Below are 12,519 nucleotides of genomic sequence, written 5' to 3'. Positions count from 1 at the left end.
TATACCTGCCTAAAGACAGGGACCGAGACTGGGAAAGAGTCTTAAACAGTGGTGGAATCGACAAAGGTAACCGAATAACGCCAACTGAACTCAGTCTACCTCAGTCTCCATCTTCCAAGCTTTGCATCACGGTCAGGATTATTTTTCATGAGAGAACTTAAGAATTTATTTGTCAATCGAAAATTGAGAAATTATTTATTGCCTAGTGATGGAATTGAGGTTCAAATAGTGATAGGTTGCTAGCCCATCGCCTAAAAGAAAAATCCACTCGCTTTCTCTGTTATTTACCATTACATAATTTTCTTAAAAAAACTCACCATCTTTGTTCATATTGGCCTGGAAGCACTTGGCGAGCCTGCAGGCGCGGCACTGGTTCCTGTGCGTCTTGTCCACAGGACAGCGGCCCTTCATCTCGCCACCCGCCTTGCAGGTGTACACTCGGTTCCTGTGGATAGACCGCTTGAAGAAACCCGAACACCCTGTGTGAGGAACACCTTGGTTATGTATCATTCGTATATGTAAAAAAATATTTGACTACATATTTATTTATCCCAATTTAAACAAACGGCTTGTTAAAAAGTGGAGTAGCGATGCGATAAAACCTATTTTTGTTTAATTAAATTAAATGGTAGCGGTAGTTCCTTGTACACTTTGTATTGTTTAATAATTGCAACATTATAATATACTTACACAATTTAAATATTAATAATAGACCGAATACAAAACAAAATAAGTTTTAAGCAAAATTGTATACGTTTTAGTGTTTCCCTTACCGTCGCAACTGTATATCCCATAATGTTTCCCAGAACTTCTGTCTCCACACACATTGCAAGGAATATCCAGCAGGCGATCTCCTGCAGGAAATAAAAAAAATATTACTAAACAAATAGAAACCAGACAAATTATTTCAGGATTTTAATCACGACCTGAGCTCCTCTTTAGAAAGACGAGGGTATACGTATATGTGGCTATCGCCTGGAGAACGATGACTACCCCTTGAGGAAGAATGTTTCAAAAACCCAAGACACAGCGTATGTCTTTAATAAATGCCATAACAAAAATCGCAAAAAAAAGATGCTTGTTAATTAAGGTTCAATCTTTGAGAGAGGACAATTATCGATAGTTAACCTGATAACCGAAGCTATTACCGTGAGGTAAAACAGCTTAACAATAAATTTCATAGGTCTGGGTTGACGATGATGCGTATCCGAGTATCTTTCCCACAGAATTAATTTCCTAGTGTAATTTCTTGTATTAATAATAATGATCTACCAACATCTTCAAGAAGTGTTTATTTATTAATTGACACCTCTAAGCGTAGCTGAGCGCCCCTTTCCCAAAATAGATTAGTCAGATTACACCAATCCCGCTAATAACGTCGGTGTTTTTGTTCCGTTTACTGAAGCCTTCCCCTACGCCCCTTTCTATGAAAAGCCTTCTGTTACACCGTTAAATGTTACTGCAATGCTTCGTTTAATGTTTTTTTGTATAATAAAATGATTGTCCATCTGGGTTTCGTAAGCTCCTGACTTTAGTAGGTTCAACTGACACTTAAACAAATATCAACGGCAACACATAACACAACAGCCAAAACATATCAAAAAAAAAAAAATGTGATGGTGAAAATTGTTAGAAAGATACCCAATTGAAATTCCTAGTTTATTTATCGTATATATTTAACCTGTACGGTGATATGTTTTTTGTTCTAAACATCAATAGGCTATTTTACACCATGTAAAAAAAAATATAAAAATGCACGTATCTTATAGATTTTGTAAAAAATAAAAGAAAAACATCGATCATTATTCATAAAAGTGCAATATGGATTATATAATTCAATTTAAAAAATCCTCTTTTTTAATCTGTTCTTCAAAAGTCGAAAACGCTATCCGCCATGTTGGGTACTGACGTGACGTCATACTTTTAGTAAACAAATATCGAATCGAAAACATATTGATGATGTCAGGCTCTGTTTATTTTGAAATTTTAAAATTTCTATCACGTTTTTGGGTTTTTACTCTTTAATAATTTAATAGAATCATGGAAGACGGTTTTGTGAAAGCAGGCAATATAAATCTACCGAGGATTAATACGTTGATGGTGGCGAAATTGTTTCTCATTTTAATATCACTTGGCAGTGGAATCCACAATTTTTCTGGTGTTTTTATACTTGTATTCTTGCATTCAGGAACAAGACACCAACAATATGTATTGTAATTCATTATTACAAAAATCTTTTTACTTTAGTCTTACGTAGAGCCGTATTGTTTACTAAAAGTATGACGTCACGAGTCAAAACAGCATGGCGGATGGCGTTTTCGCGCGAAAATACAAAATCATAAATAATAAATCGTTTTTAGAGCACTTTTCGGCTTCAAAAATTTTTAATAAAAATTCTATAGGTATAACACAGTCTCAGGATTGATTTAAAACAGTTTTCAAAAAAGAGTGTAATAGCCTATTGAAATAAAATATTAATAGTACTTATTCTAATATGTTATTTCGATTGGTGGTGGTAGTGGTTCTCATTATTATTTATAATTTTTATTTATTTACAAATTTTATTTCATTTTTCCATTTTGTTACATATTTACAAAACACTTAATAAAATAATGGTATCTTGAAATCCGTAGCGTTTCGGTGTCAGTGGATGCTGTTTTTAATGCCGCGAATCCTTTTCAAGTAAGGATCTTTTCTTTTTTCGCTGAAACGGACTTAGACGACTTTACTGTTCGTCTTTCAGGCCTCCAACAAAAGCCGCGAAGTGTCATAATTATCTACAGCTTTTGAATTCTTTTAAAAACGTTTAAGGTAAAAAAGATCTTGAAGATTAGGCGTATATCAAACATTATATTCTTAAGTATCAAGAGTAATTCAAAAATATTATTTTTGTGCGATTGTTTCGTATTTCAAGGCTATCTCAATTTGTTTAATTTGTCCCCTAAACATATTTATTTAAAAAAAATGTTTTTTCTTTAAATAAGAATTATTAACTTTTATTTATCCTAACTTTGATCTCTTATAACTTTACGAAAGCTTAAAACTATTATTAATTCTATGGTAAAACTACGAGTAGTAATAATCAAATACATTGTATATTGATACAGGTATAATAATTTTATTTTGTATTATATTTTAAATAACATCTTGTAGTTCGGTTGTTTGTTAGGAAAAACCTACCTAGCGTTACTAAGACAGACTAAGCCGTACATCATCTAGGGACTCATTGAAACCAGAATAATATCCATCCCAATTTTATTGAATAAAGTTTTCTAAAGTCTTTTATTCTTCATGATAAATAATTATTTATCAAAAAATAAGATATTATAAACATTTGTACTTTTGAGTTTACTTTCTCTTATACTCATAATTCTCTTAGCATATTTTCCTTATCCGGGAGTGGATGAGTCAGGTAATACCGGAGCCTCTCCCCTTCTGTACTTCGTGATACTGCTAACAGAGCTACCTAAATCAGCTGTTTGTTGCAGTGAAAATTGCTCCTTGTGACATCCTTATGAAAAGGAAGAAATGGTCCTATCCCAAAGTATGGAGGAATATGTTCCTCGTTTATCGCATTACGTCAATATCATGTTATAGATGTTGACGTAATGCGATGTTACTTTATGATCATACAGATCGTATACTAGTCGTACGCTGCGTCGACGGGGCGCCGCGCCGTGCAGCGATGCGTAGCAGTGCGCATTGAGCTGCGATAACGCGCGACAAATTGCGATTATTTGCTATATTCGTGTGAAAAGCAACACTCCTACTACCTACATGCTAGATTAGACCTTTGTTTGTGCAGTTACTTTGTTAACAATTATAAACTACATACTACAGTTAGGTTACATTAAGGACTACTCATTATTTATAGGTTTTATTTTTACATTGTTAAATAGATTATCACCAAATGATTATAGTTACTTGACTCGAGATTTTTCTAAAGATACAAGTACTGCAAGTAGATTGGAGGTATAAAGGTTCTTTATTATAGTCTTGGGGTGTATCAAGATGAGATTTACTAAATTCCCGCGGGGACTGACGGTATTTTTCATTAAAAAAAAGATAGCAATAATATCAGTAAATATAAAGAAAATAACTTGATAATTTAAATGAAAAGTATAATCGTAAAGTCGAAAGTATAATTTACCATCAACTGGACTGGGAAGACTTTTCAAAATTTGGTTAATATGTAGGTACTCTAGTTCCCCAGATCAAACAGATTGATAAAAACAAAAATGCTATTGTTTAACATATTGTGATGAATAAATATATTTTATAAACAAGGTATTGCTAAGCAAGAATTATTGCGGTTTTTATCTTTTCTAAAATTGGTAAATATTTATGAAAATATTCCTATGCTTAATTTATTTTGAAATTAATACCGTAACAATAAAATTTTACTGAACTAATCTATCGCGGTAATTAATTACTATGAGTAAATCCGACGTAGGCAATAAAGTCACACCCTGGATTCTGTTATTAATTGCGTGAAGGGCTGTAGAAGTAATAATAAAAATGAAAAGTTGTACCACCAAAAGTACACAACATATTTGTTCACTTTTCCACACCCGTAGGATAAAATTAAAAAAATTGCTACATCATATAAGGTTATAAAAGTAGTTTTAATTGTGTCGGTTATGTGCCTTTTGTTGCTTTGTTCTTATACATGATTGTGAATTTGCTGTAATTTATCGGTGCAATAAAGAGTGTATCGAATTGTGTTTAGTTGAATGACAGTTACCTAAGGTAAGTCTATCTCATTTTGCTTTGTTTAGCTCATTCGTAAAATCCCCATTATCAGGCTACCAAAAGCCATGTACCCGGACTTTAGATTAGGAATGTAAAAGATCAGTAAGTGTAGCTTTTACCTGAGTGAAGGTTGCGTAGGTTAAAAGGAAGTTGCTTCGTGGTGATGATTTACCCACACAATCCAGGGTTATATACAAAAGCACCCCGAGCTGGTTACATGAATTAACGGAGACATTCAAAGTACTACATAGTATTCTACTGAATTGTATAAATTCCATAAAATACATGAAAAAAATTAATCGTAATTCATATAGAAGATATTTTATAAGCCTAAATGGGTTCAGGACAAATCATGCTGATGCCAAATTGATACTAGCATATTTTTTCTAAGGTAGAAAAGTACCTAAGTACTTCCTACTTAGGTTAGTTTTAAAAAAATCAATATGTTTCACTAGCGCAGGATTACAGAGAATTAAAATCCAAACTAATATTATAAATATGAAAGGGTGTTTGTTTATCCGTCTTTCAAGTTTTAATCACTGCAAAATTTTATGGAGATCGGTATCTCCATGAAATTTTGCATAAAAATAGTGGGTAAAAGGAGTCGTCCTTTTACCCACTATTTTTATGCAAAATTTATAGGTATTCACGCAGGCGGAAGCTAGTACCTAATGAAATAATCAAATAATTGCATAAGCGCAAGATTGCTGTAGGTAAGTTTTTTTTATCTGAGTGATACCTTTAGAAACAAATAGTGATTGAGCAGTGTAAGAACATCCTGTAGTGTGTAGTGGAGTCTGGGCAGGGTCGGCACCGCGGAAGTTTCGGGTCCGTCCCTAAGTTACGTAGTAACGCTTTGTACCGTCTCACTGAACTTACACGATCTTACTTGTGCATTCACTACAAACAATCACACTGTTTACGTCCATCCCTCTTGGTCGTAAGTAGTTTAAGATTAATTAAAATATTTTTTTTTTTTTGGGTTTGGATTTATACGGATAAAAATAGTATATTTTTTATTTTCTTTTGCACGTAACGTTGCCACTTGTAAAACTCGAAATATCACATGAAATATAATCCCTCTAAGTAATTAGTGTGAAAGAAAAAAAGTATATAAGTATGTTACAGATTATAGTGTGCCTACCTATTAATAGAAAAACAATGTATATTTTCTTCTGTTTATCAAAAACTTGTAAAAGAAACAAATTTTAATTATATTAATGCAAAATATACGTGACATAAGTTTATTGAAAAATTTGTGTCGGCTGTGATAAGAAAGTGATTTTGTCCTCCAGTGACCTTCTTTTTAATATCCTTAGTTCTTATCCTGGTAGATGAAGAGGATCTGTTTTGTTCTGCTGGAAAATTTTTTAGACAAACGATATAAAAATACAAGGAAAAATCATTTAGGTATTTATAATTTAAAAGGCACACAGCGATTGATTTCTAACCTTGAAACAATGAAAATCCAATTTAGAGTGCTGGCTTGCATAAAACTTAACATAATGTTTATCTATATAAGTAAGATAGAACTATTTCGTTACGTAGAATATAGTGCTAAAGATTTTTTTGGTCAAGATATACATGCAGCGCTAAAAAAATAATAAAAAGAATCGAGAGAAAGAGTATTTTATCTGTCTTTACACGACATGTAAAGAACATATTATTACTGACATTTCCTTTGAGTTTAAGTCGAACATAAACTCTTGAATTTGTTTCTATGTCACGGATAATTGACAATGCCGCCTAGAAGCCGAATTGTAGAGCGCCTTTTCTTAAATATTACTTATCTAAGTAAAAACAGTAATAAAAAATCATCCTTAGCGCTTTGCGTAATGAATGCGTTTACCCCATGGTCCAATTGATTTTTTATATTGATAGACCAAATAACCTTTGATCATATATAATCGTTTTATAAAGGAGAAAATTACGTAAATTATAAATGACACTACCTAAAATAAAAGCTTTTCAGTGTCTGGTTCTTCTCACGGCAGCAGGCACCGGCACTTAAAACCTTTGGTTTGTAAAATACTTAGTTCACACTCACAATCATCGCATCAATCGCACATCAAACGTGTTAAGCAAAGAGCTAATAGAATAACTATTTTATATTATGGATAGTTAGGTGCGGAAATGCAGGTTTGGAAGGCCTTAACAATAATATTAAAATCGATTCCACTCATTTGTTTATTTAAACACAAAATTTTCTTTTAAAAGAGCGGAGAAAGGAAAGGCAGGAAAGGAAAGCAGTGGGATACAAAATTCACACACTCCCCTTAGGAGAAGACAAAGCCAACATTCATATGTTTGGAAGGTGGCTTATTTATGGAATTAAGGTTCAGATAAACTATTTTCTTGTTTGACTTTTTTACTTCTTCGCGGGAATAGAAACAGCTGTACACACTATATTTTTTTTTACTATGGAACGCATGAAAATTATTTTCTATTATATAATGAGAATAGAATCACTCCATGTCTATCCCATGGATGTCGTAAAAAGCGACTAAGCGATAGATTTTTAAACTTAGAATTTCTATTTGCGATAGGCTCGCAACCGGTCACTATTTGAATCTCAATTCCATCGTGAAGCCATACAGCTGAAGGTGACCTCTCAATCCTTTCGTGACTGTAGGCTCTGTTTGCTACGTAAGGGATATAGACGTGACTATTTGTATATAATGAGCTCACCAGTCCCCATCCTTCGGACGGCCACGGCTGGCGCCCGATGCTTCTCCCAGAAGGCAGACAGCGCGCCTGTTGCCTGACCACTCCTCAAAACCAAATCACACCACAATACCTACCACGATCATTTTTAAGCACTTTATTAACTTCTTTTTAATACTTATTTTTTTTACGCCACAAACAATATTTAATTACAATGAAATCAAAAACTGATACAATGTATATACTTTTTATAAATGCGGATAAAAATCGGTATACGTAAACCGATGACTTTCCCCAGGTGACTTCCCCACCCAGTCGCGGCTTTCGACAGACTGCTCTGATAATTGTGATCTTTGAAGCTACGGAGATCGCGAGTCACATCATCCCCTGATTACATCGAGTCCCACCCCCAGAGGGAGATAGTTATATAGGGAAAGGGTGAGTGCGAGCGAGACAGCAGTGATCCCATCTTGTGTCCCGGTCCACAGTCTACATTGTCACGTCGGCTGCGTCTCTGACCGAATTACGTGCAAACATAATGGGTGCGTTACGTGATAGATAAGGGTACGTTTACGCAACGAAGTGTTAAAACTAATTTCGAAGAAAAGTTATTCATTTTAAAATTTTCATTTGTATTTGAAAATAACGTAATTGTAGTCGATTGTTTAACTATATTTAGCAAATTTTAAGAAATCTACATTTTCTCCATTAATATACCAGTAGCTTCTTTGTAGATTAATTCGCAAATTTTGGCATTTCGTTTCATGAATGATGATACCAAAACAATACATTCAACTTCGTCATAGAGCACAATTAGATGAAGTAAATACAAAACAAGAGAAGATCCAAGAAAATCTCATAAAGAATACAATTTTTGCACAAACTATTAATACAGTAAACATTAAAACGTCAAGTTAGCTTATGGGGTGAGAAAGCAGCTTAATTGGCTGGGCGTCTCATTCGACCAATGGCAGGCCGGCGCGCTGGGGGCGGGGTCGCTTCGAGTCGAAAGCGAGCTACGAAGCGAACTCGCGCCAGCGCCGCCGGCCGACCACGTCACCACGTGCTACGAGCGCTACGATTAGGACGAGTCTACATTCGTAGCGCATCTACGACAGAGGTGTTTTTGAATTAAAGCGAAATGTTACCATACATGTTGTTCTAAATTGTTCACACAGCATTTAAAGAGATTTTTGGTTATATTGAAAGGTCAATCAAATTGAATTTATTGAGTTCACATCAGGTTTGGTATGACATTCTTATCGACAAAGTTATCTTTTATTTGTTTTCCCAAACAGAATGCGATGTGAATACGGATTTTTTCAACTATTCAATAAGTATTCGATATAATATTTAATTTAATATAATTTTTCAAATGTGAATTGAATACTCAGAACAGAATTTCTAGAATAATCAGAACAGGTCCATGTAGCATTAGCATCAAAACAATGTTTATACGAAGGTTACTTTAACGTATAATGTAATCGTCGGGCTGCTATTAAATAAATTATAAATTTTGTGCATCTTTGTAATTTTGTATACCATAAAAGTTTAAATACATAAGGAATAAATTATTTAAATTAATAAATAAATATATACGGGACAAATTATACTCATTGAGTTAGTCTCGAAGTAAGTTCGAGACTTGTGTAACGAGATAATAACTCAACGATAGTATATTTTATAATCAATACTTATATAGATAAACATCCAAGACCCAGGCCAATCAGAAAAAGTTATTTTCTCATCATGCCCTAGCCGAGATTCGAACCTTGGACCACCGGTGTTACAGACAAGCGTAGGTACTACCGCTGCGTCACTGAGGCCGTCTTTATAAATTATGAAACTGGTAGATTTAACAGTCTTATTATTCAGGAGTCCAATTGTTTATTTTTTTTTATATTTGCCATTCCTCTACGTCGATAACAGTACTAATCTTAAGGACTGACCCATGGCAAAAGGGCGAAAATATAGAGATAAATCTTAATAGAAAAAAAACCTTATTAAAATAGTAAGCCAGTTCTAAATGGTTGTAGTTGGTCAACACTCAGTCAGAACGCAGTCTATGTGGCCCATTAATACATTTTTATTTATGTTAATTTTATTACTTACGAAATTGACAAAAAAATAGTTAAAAGTTAAATTACTAATAATTATTTCCTAATTTTAAAAAAAACTTAAAAGTTTCCCGGGACTTAAAAATAAGAGTCCTTTACCATGAATGTCGTAAAACATGACTCAAGGAATATTCATCTAGTACAAACTTTCATGATTAAGGGAAGAAAAAACATAATGAGTGCCAGCTTCTCTTGCTGTGCAGACTGTAAAAGTCGATCAAGGGCTAAACCAGTCACAGTTATTGAATCTTAATTCCATCATCAAGTCTTACAACTGAACGTAACTTTTCATTTACCAGAGCTTGTTCTCCCTTCTATCGATGTTTAATAGTAACAAGCATAACGGCGTGTTGGCGTGTTGTTTTTATGCCGTCGGCCGATAATCCGGCGCGCGGCCGGCACGCGAGCCCTATGTGTCACGTCGCCTGCTTTACAGCAAACTACAGCCTAGTGCTGCGTCGGTAAACATTTAGCCAACTTTATCGGAATAAGAATAATTACGGTACGTGTATAAGTAAATGTTATAAGAAGTGTTTATAGATCATTTGCATTGAGAATCGTTAAGTAGGTAGGGAAAGATTTTTCTGAATGCTTGCTTTTCCGGCAGCTTACGTTTGATGATACGGGATGAATAAGAGCCATCCACATACATATAATCACGTCTTTATCCTTTGCGGGGTAGACAGAGCCAACGGCCTCGAAAAGACTGATATGCCACGTTTAGGTGTTTGACTTAATGATTTTTATTATTGTAATTTGTAATAATATGTAAATTATTTTTACATGTTAGCTCAAATACTTATTTTGTTCAGCTTAAAGAAAGTTACAAGACAAGCTGGGCATAGAATCGTGTAAAACATTGCGAAAAGGAGTAGTACAGCAGCGGCTTAGTGTGAATACAATCTTTAAATTTGACAACCATAAATCAATTTACATAGATTTTCTTCTCGTGAGAAACAGGCCGCAATAAATGTCTGTTTAAAAAAATAATACACAATCATTTTCAATTAGCACTTCAATTTTAAACTAATATTTAAATCCATTGTGAATTCTGCGGTGACGATTGTTCGTTTAAAAAAGTGAAAACATATGCACGGGCTGGTAAAATATGGAAGGGGTGAAGTGGTACACTCGAAAAAATCAAATAGACGCGCGTGACCATCGCTTTGTTAGGGGACTCCGCGTAAACCCAGCTCATGATGGGTATTAAAGTGACGGAGATTACTGTACTAACATCTATAGCCGAGAATTATCCCTGGCTATTTTTGTTTTGCTAACTAACTGTCATAGTAGTTACACTTTTAGTTATAGTAACTAGAGGTAGATAAAACTGAATGAGAAGTTCAATATAACGAACATTTTACATTGTGGTAATTATAGATATACACAGTTATATATATCATATCAAGCTATTATAATTATTATGTTTATATACTGTAATACAATAATTAATAAAACGATTGAGACTAAGAATTAACAAAATACTTATCTAAAGAGTTTTCGTTTCCATACGATCGAGAAGTTTACAAAAATATCCATCAATATTGTAATACAATACTAATGTACATTTAAATTTATCATGTAGAGAATTAAATAATGACTACCCATCCAAGGGGTGAACTACGCTATGATAAATCAGCCTCTCACCTGGTTGTAAAGGGTAAATTAGCGCGAGGGCTACACCGCGACCCGTAACGACATCTCATTCGACACCACACTGAACGTCGGCATTACGCAACAAAAGCATCAGCAGAGGTTTGAATCTTCATATTAGATTAAGAATGCATAAAATAATTAAGTATATGATATTCAATATGAGCTTATTTTTAAGACGAGCTATGATGTTTTGATCCCAATTTCATCACGTAAAAATTTTGCTAAAGATAACCATCGAGTCTTTTCTTTTATCATTATAAAGCCTAAATTGAAAGTTTAATTCTCATTTTAACCGTTTAGTCACAATAGTATTTAAGTTTAACTCTTAAATAGACTAAAAGTCTTTGAGAAAACATCTGCATATGTGTGCAAAAAGAGTATTATAATTGCTTAAAACCCTGATCTGAATCCAGAATTTACCACATCCATATCATTACGATATGTTCACAACTTCGCGTCTGCTTTTAGTGGTGTGATGATGTACACCTGCACTGGTGACAAATGAGCACTACGAATAAAAACGCGCCGCGTTCACCGCATTCGACTGAATTAATTCGTCTCTCCGTGTCTCTTAGAGCGTCATCCTCAAACATAGCCTTAACAACTTCCAGAGAAGACTGCGATTTAAGTTACTTATGCTTATGTCAAATGCTCTTGATTATGCGAATGCTAATAGGATTTTTCGTAATTTTCTTCCCATTTTGATTATTAATCCCTTTATTTTCAATCATACACAAAAACAGCTGAACGTGGCCTATCAATCTCTTTAAGACTGTTGACTCTGTCTACCCCGCAAAGGATAAAGACGTGACTATATGATTGACAATTATTAATGACTAAAACTGACATACAATTTTGCTATAGGTAAAATGGATGCTGGAACCAGCAAAACGCCCTTTAAGAAAAATAATCAATCCATTAACTAAATTGTACGATGTGCTTTGGCTTCTTATCCTATTCTCTTCGAACCCATGCATTCACGAGATATTAGTCTCTTACATTCTTACATAGTAAACTCTTATGTTTGTTTTAGCATGGCAAGAGTTAAGGTTATAAGATTGATGATAAAATTATGTATGTCTGTTAATATTTATTTTGAGTACTACCATGTATTCAGTAGAATAAAAACAGACGTAAATATAATTTAAATTGGCATTTTCTACACTATACAATGTTTGTACACCTGGTCAATGAATACCTACCATACTAGCAATCACTTTGCCATGTCTAATCGTTAGAAAGTGCGAGCGCTGGGATCGGGCACTTAGCTGCCGCCGCCGGCGCTCTGATTTATGTGCGCCGACAGCCGCCATGACAATTTATTTCAATT

General features: G+C 34.1%; 1 protein-coding gene across 1 annotated transcript in view; it reads right to left on the bottom strand.

The window, feature by feature from the left end:
• The window catches only part of LOC106132268 (protein dissatisfaction), a 35,653-nt gene extending 28,203 nt beyond the window's left edge, over nucleotides 1-7,450 (bottom strand). The window contains exons 1-3 of the mRNA XM_060947855.1: nucleotides 7,441-7,450; nucleotides 774-854; nucleotides 318-479 (exon numbers count right to left, since the gene is read on the bottom strand). Of these exons, the coding sequence (XP_060803838.1) occupies nucleotides 318-479; nucleotides 774-854; nucleotides 7,441-7,450 (253 nt within the window). The remainder of the gene's footprint in view (nucleotides 1-317; nucleotides 480-773; nucleotides 855-7,440) is intronic.
• Between the last annotated feature and the right edge of the window lie 5,069 nt (nucleotides 7,451-12,519).

Source organism: Amyelois transitella, chromosome 14 (assembly GCF_032362555.1).
Source record: "Amyelois transitella isolate CPQ chromosome 14, ilAmyTran1.1, whole genome shotgun sequence".
In the NCBI taxonomy this organism is placed as follows: Eukaryota; Metazoa; Arthropoda; class Insecta; order Lepidoptera; family Pyralidae; genus Amyelois; species Amyelois transitella.
Note: the sequence above shows the minus strand (reverse complement) of the source record. Positions and strands in the feature narration are given on the sequence as shown.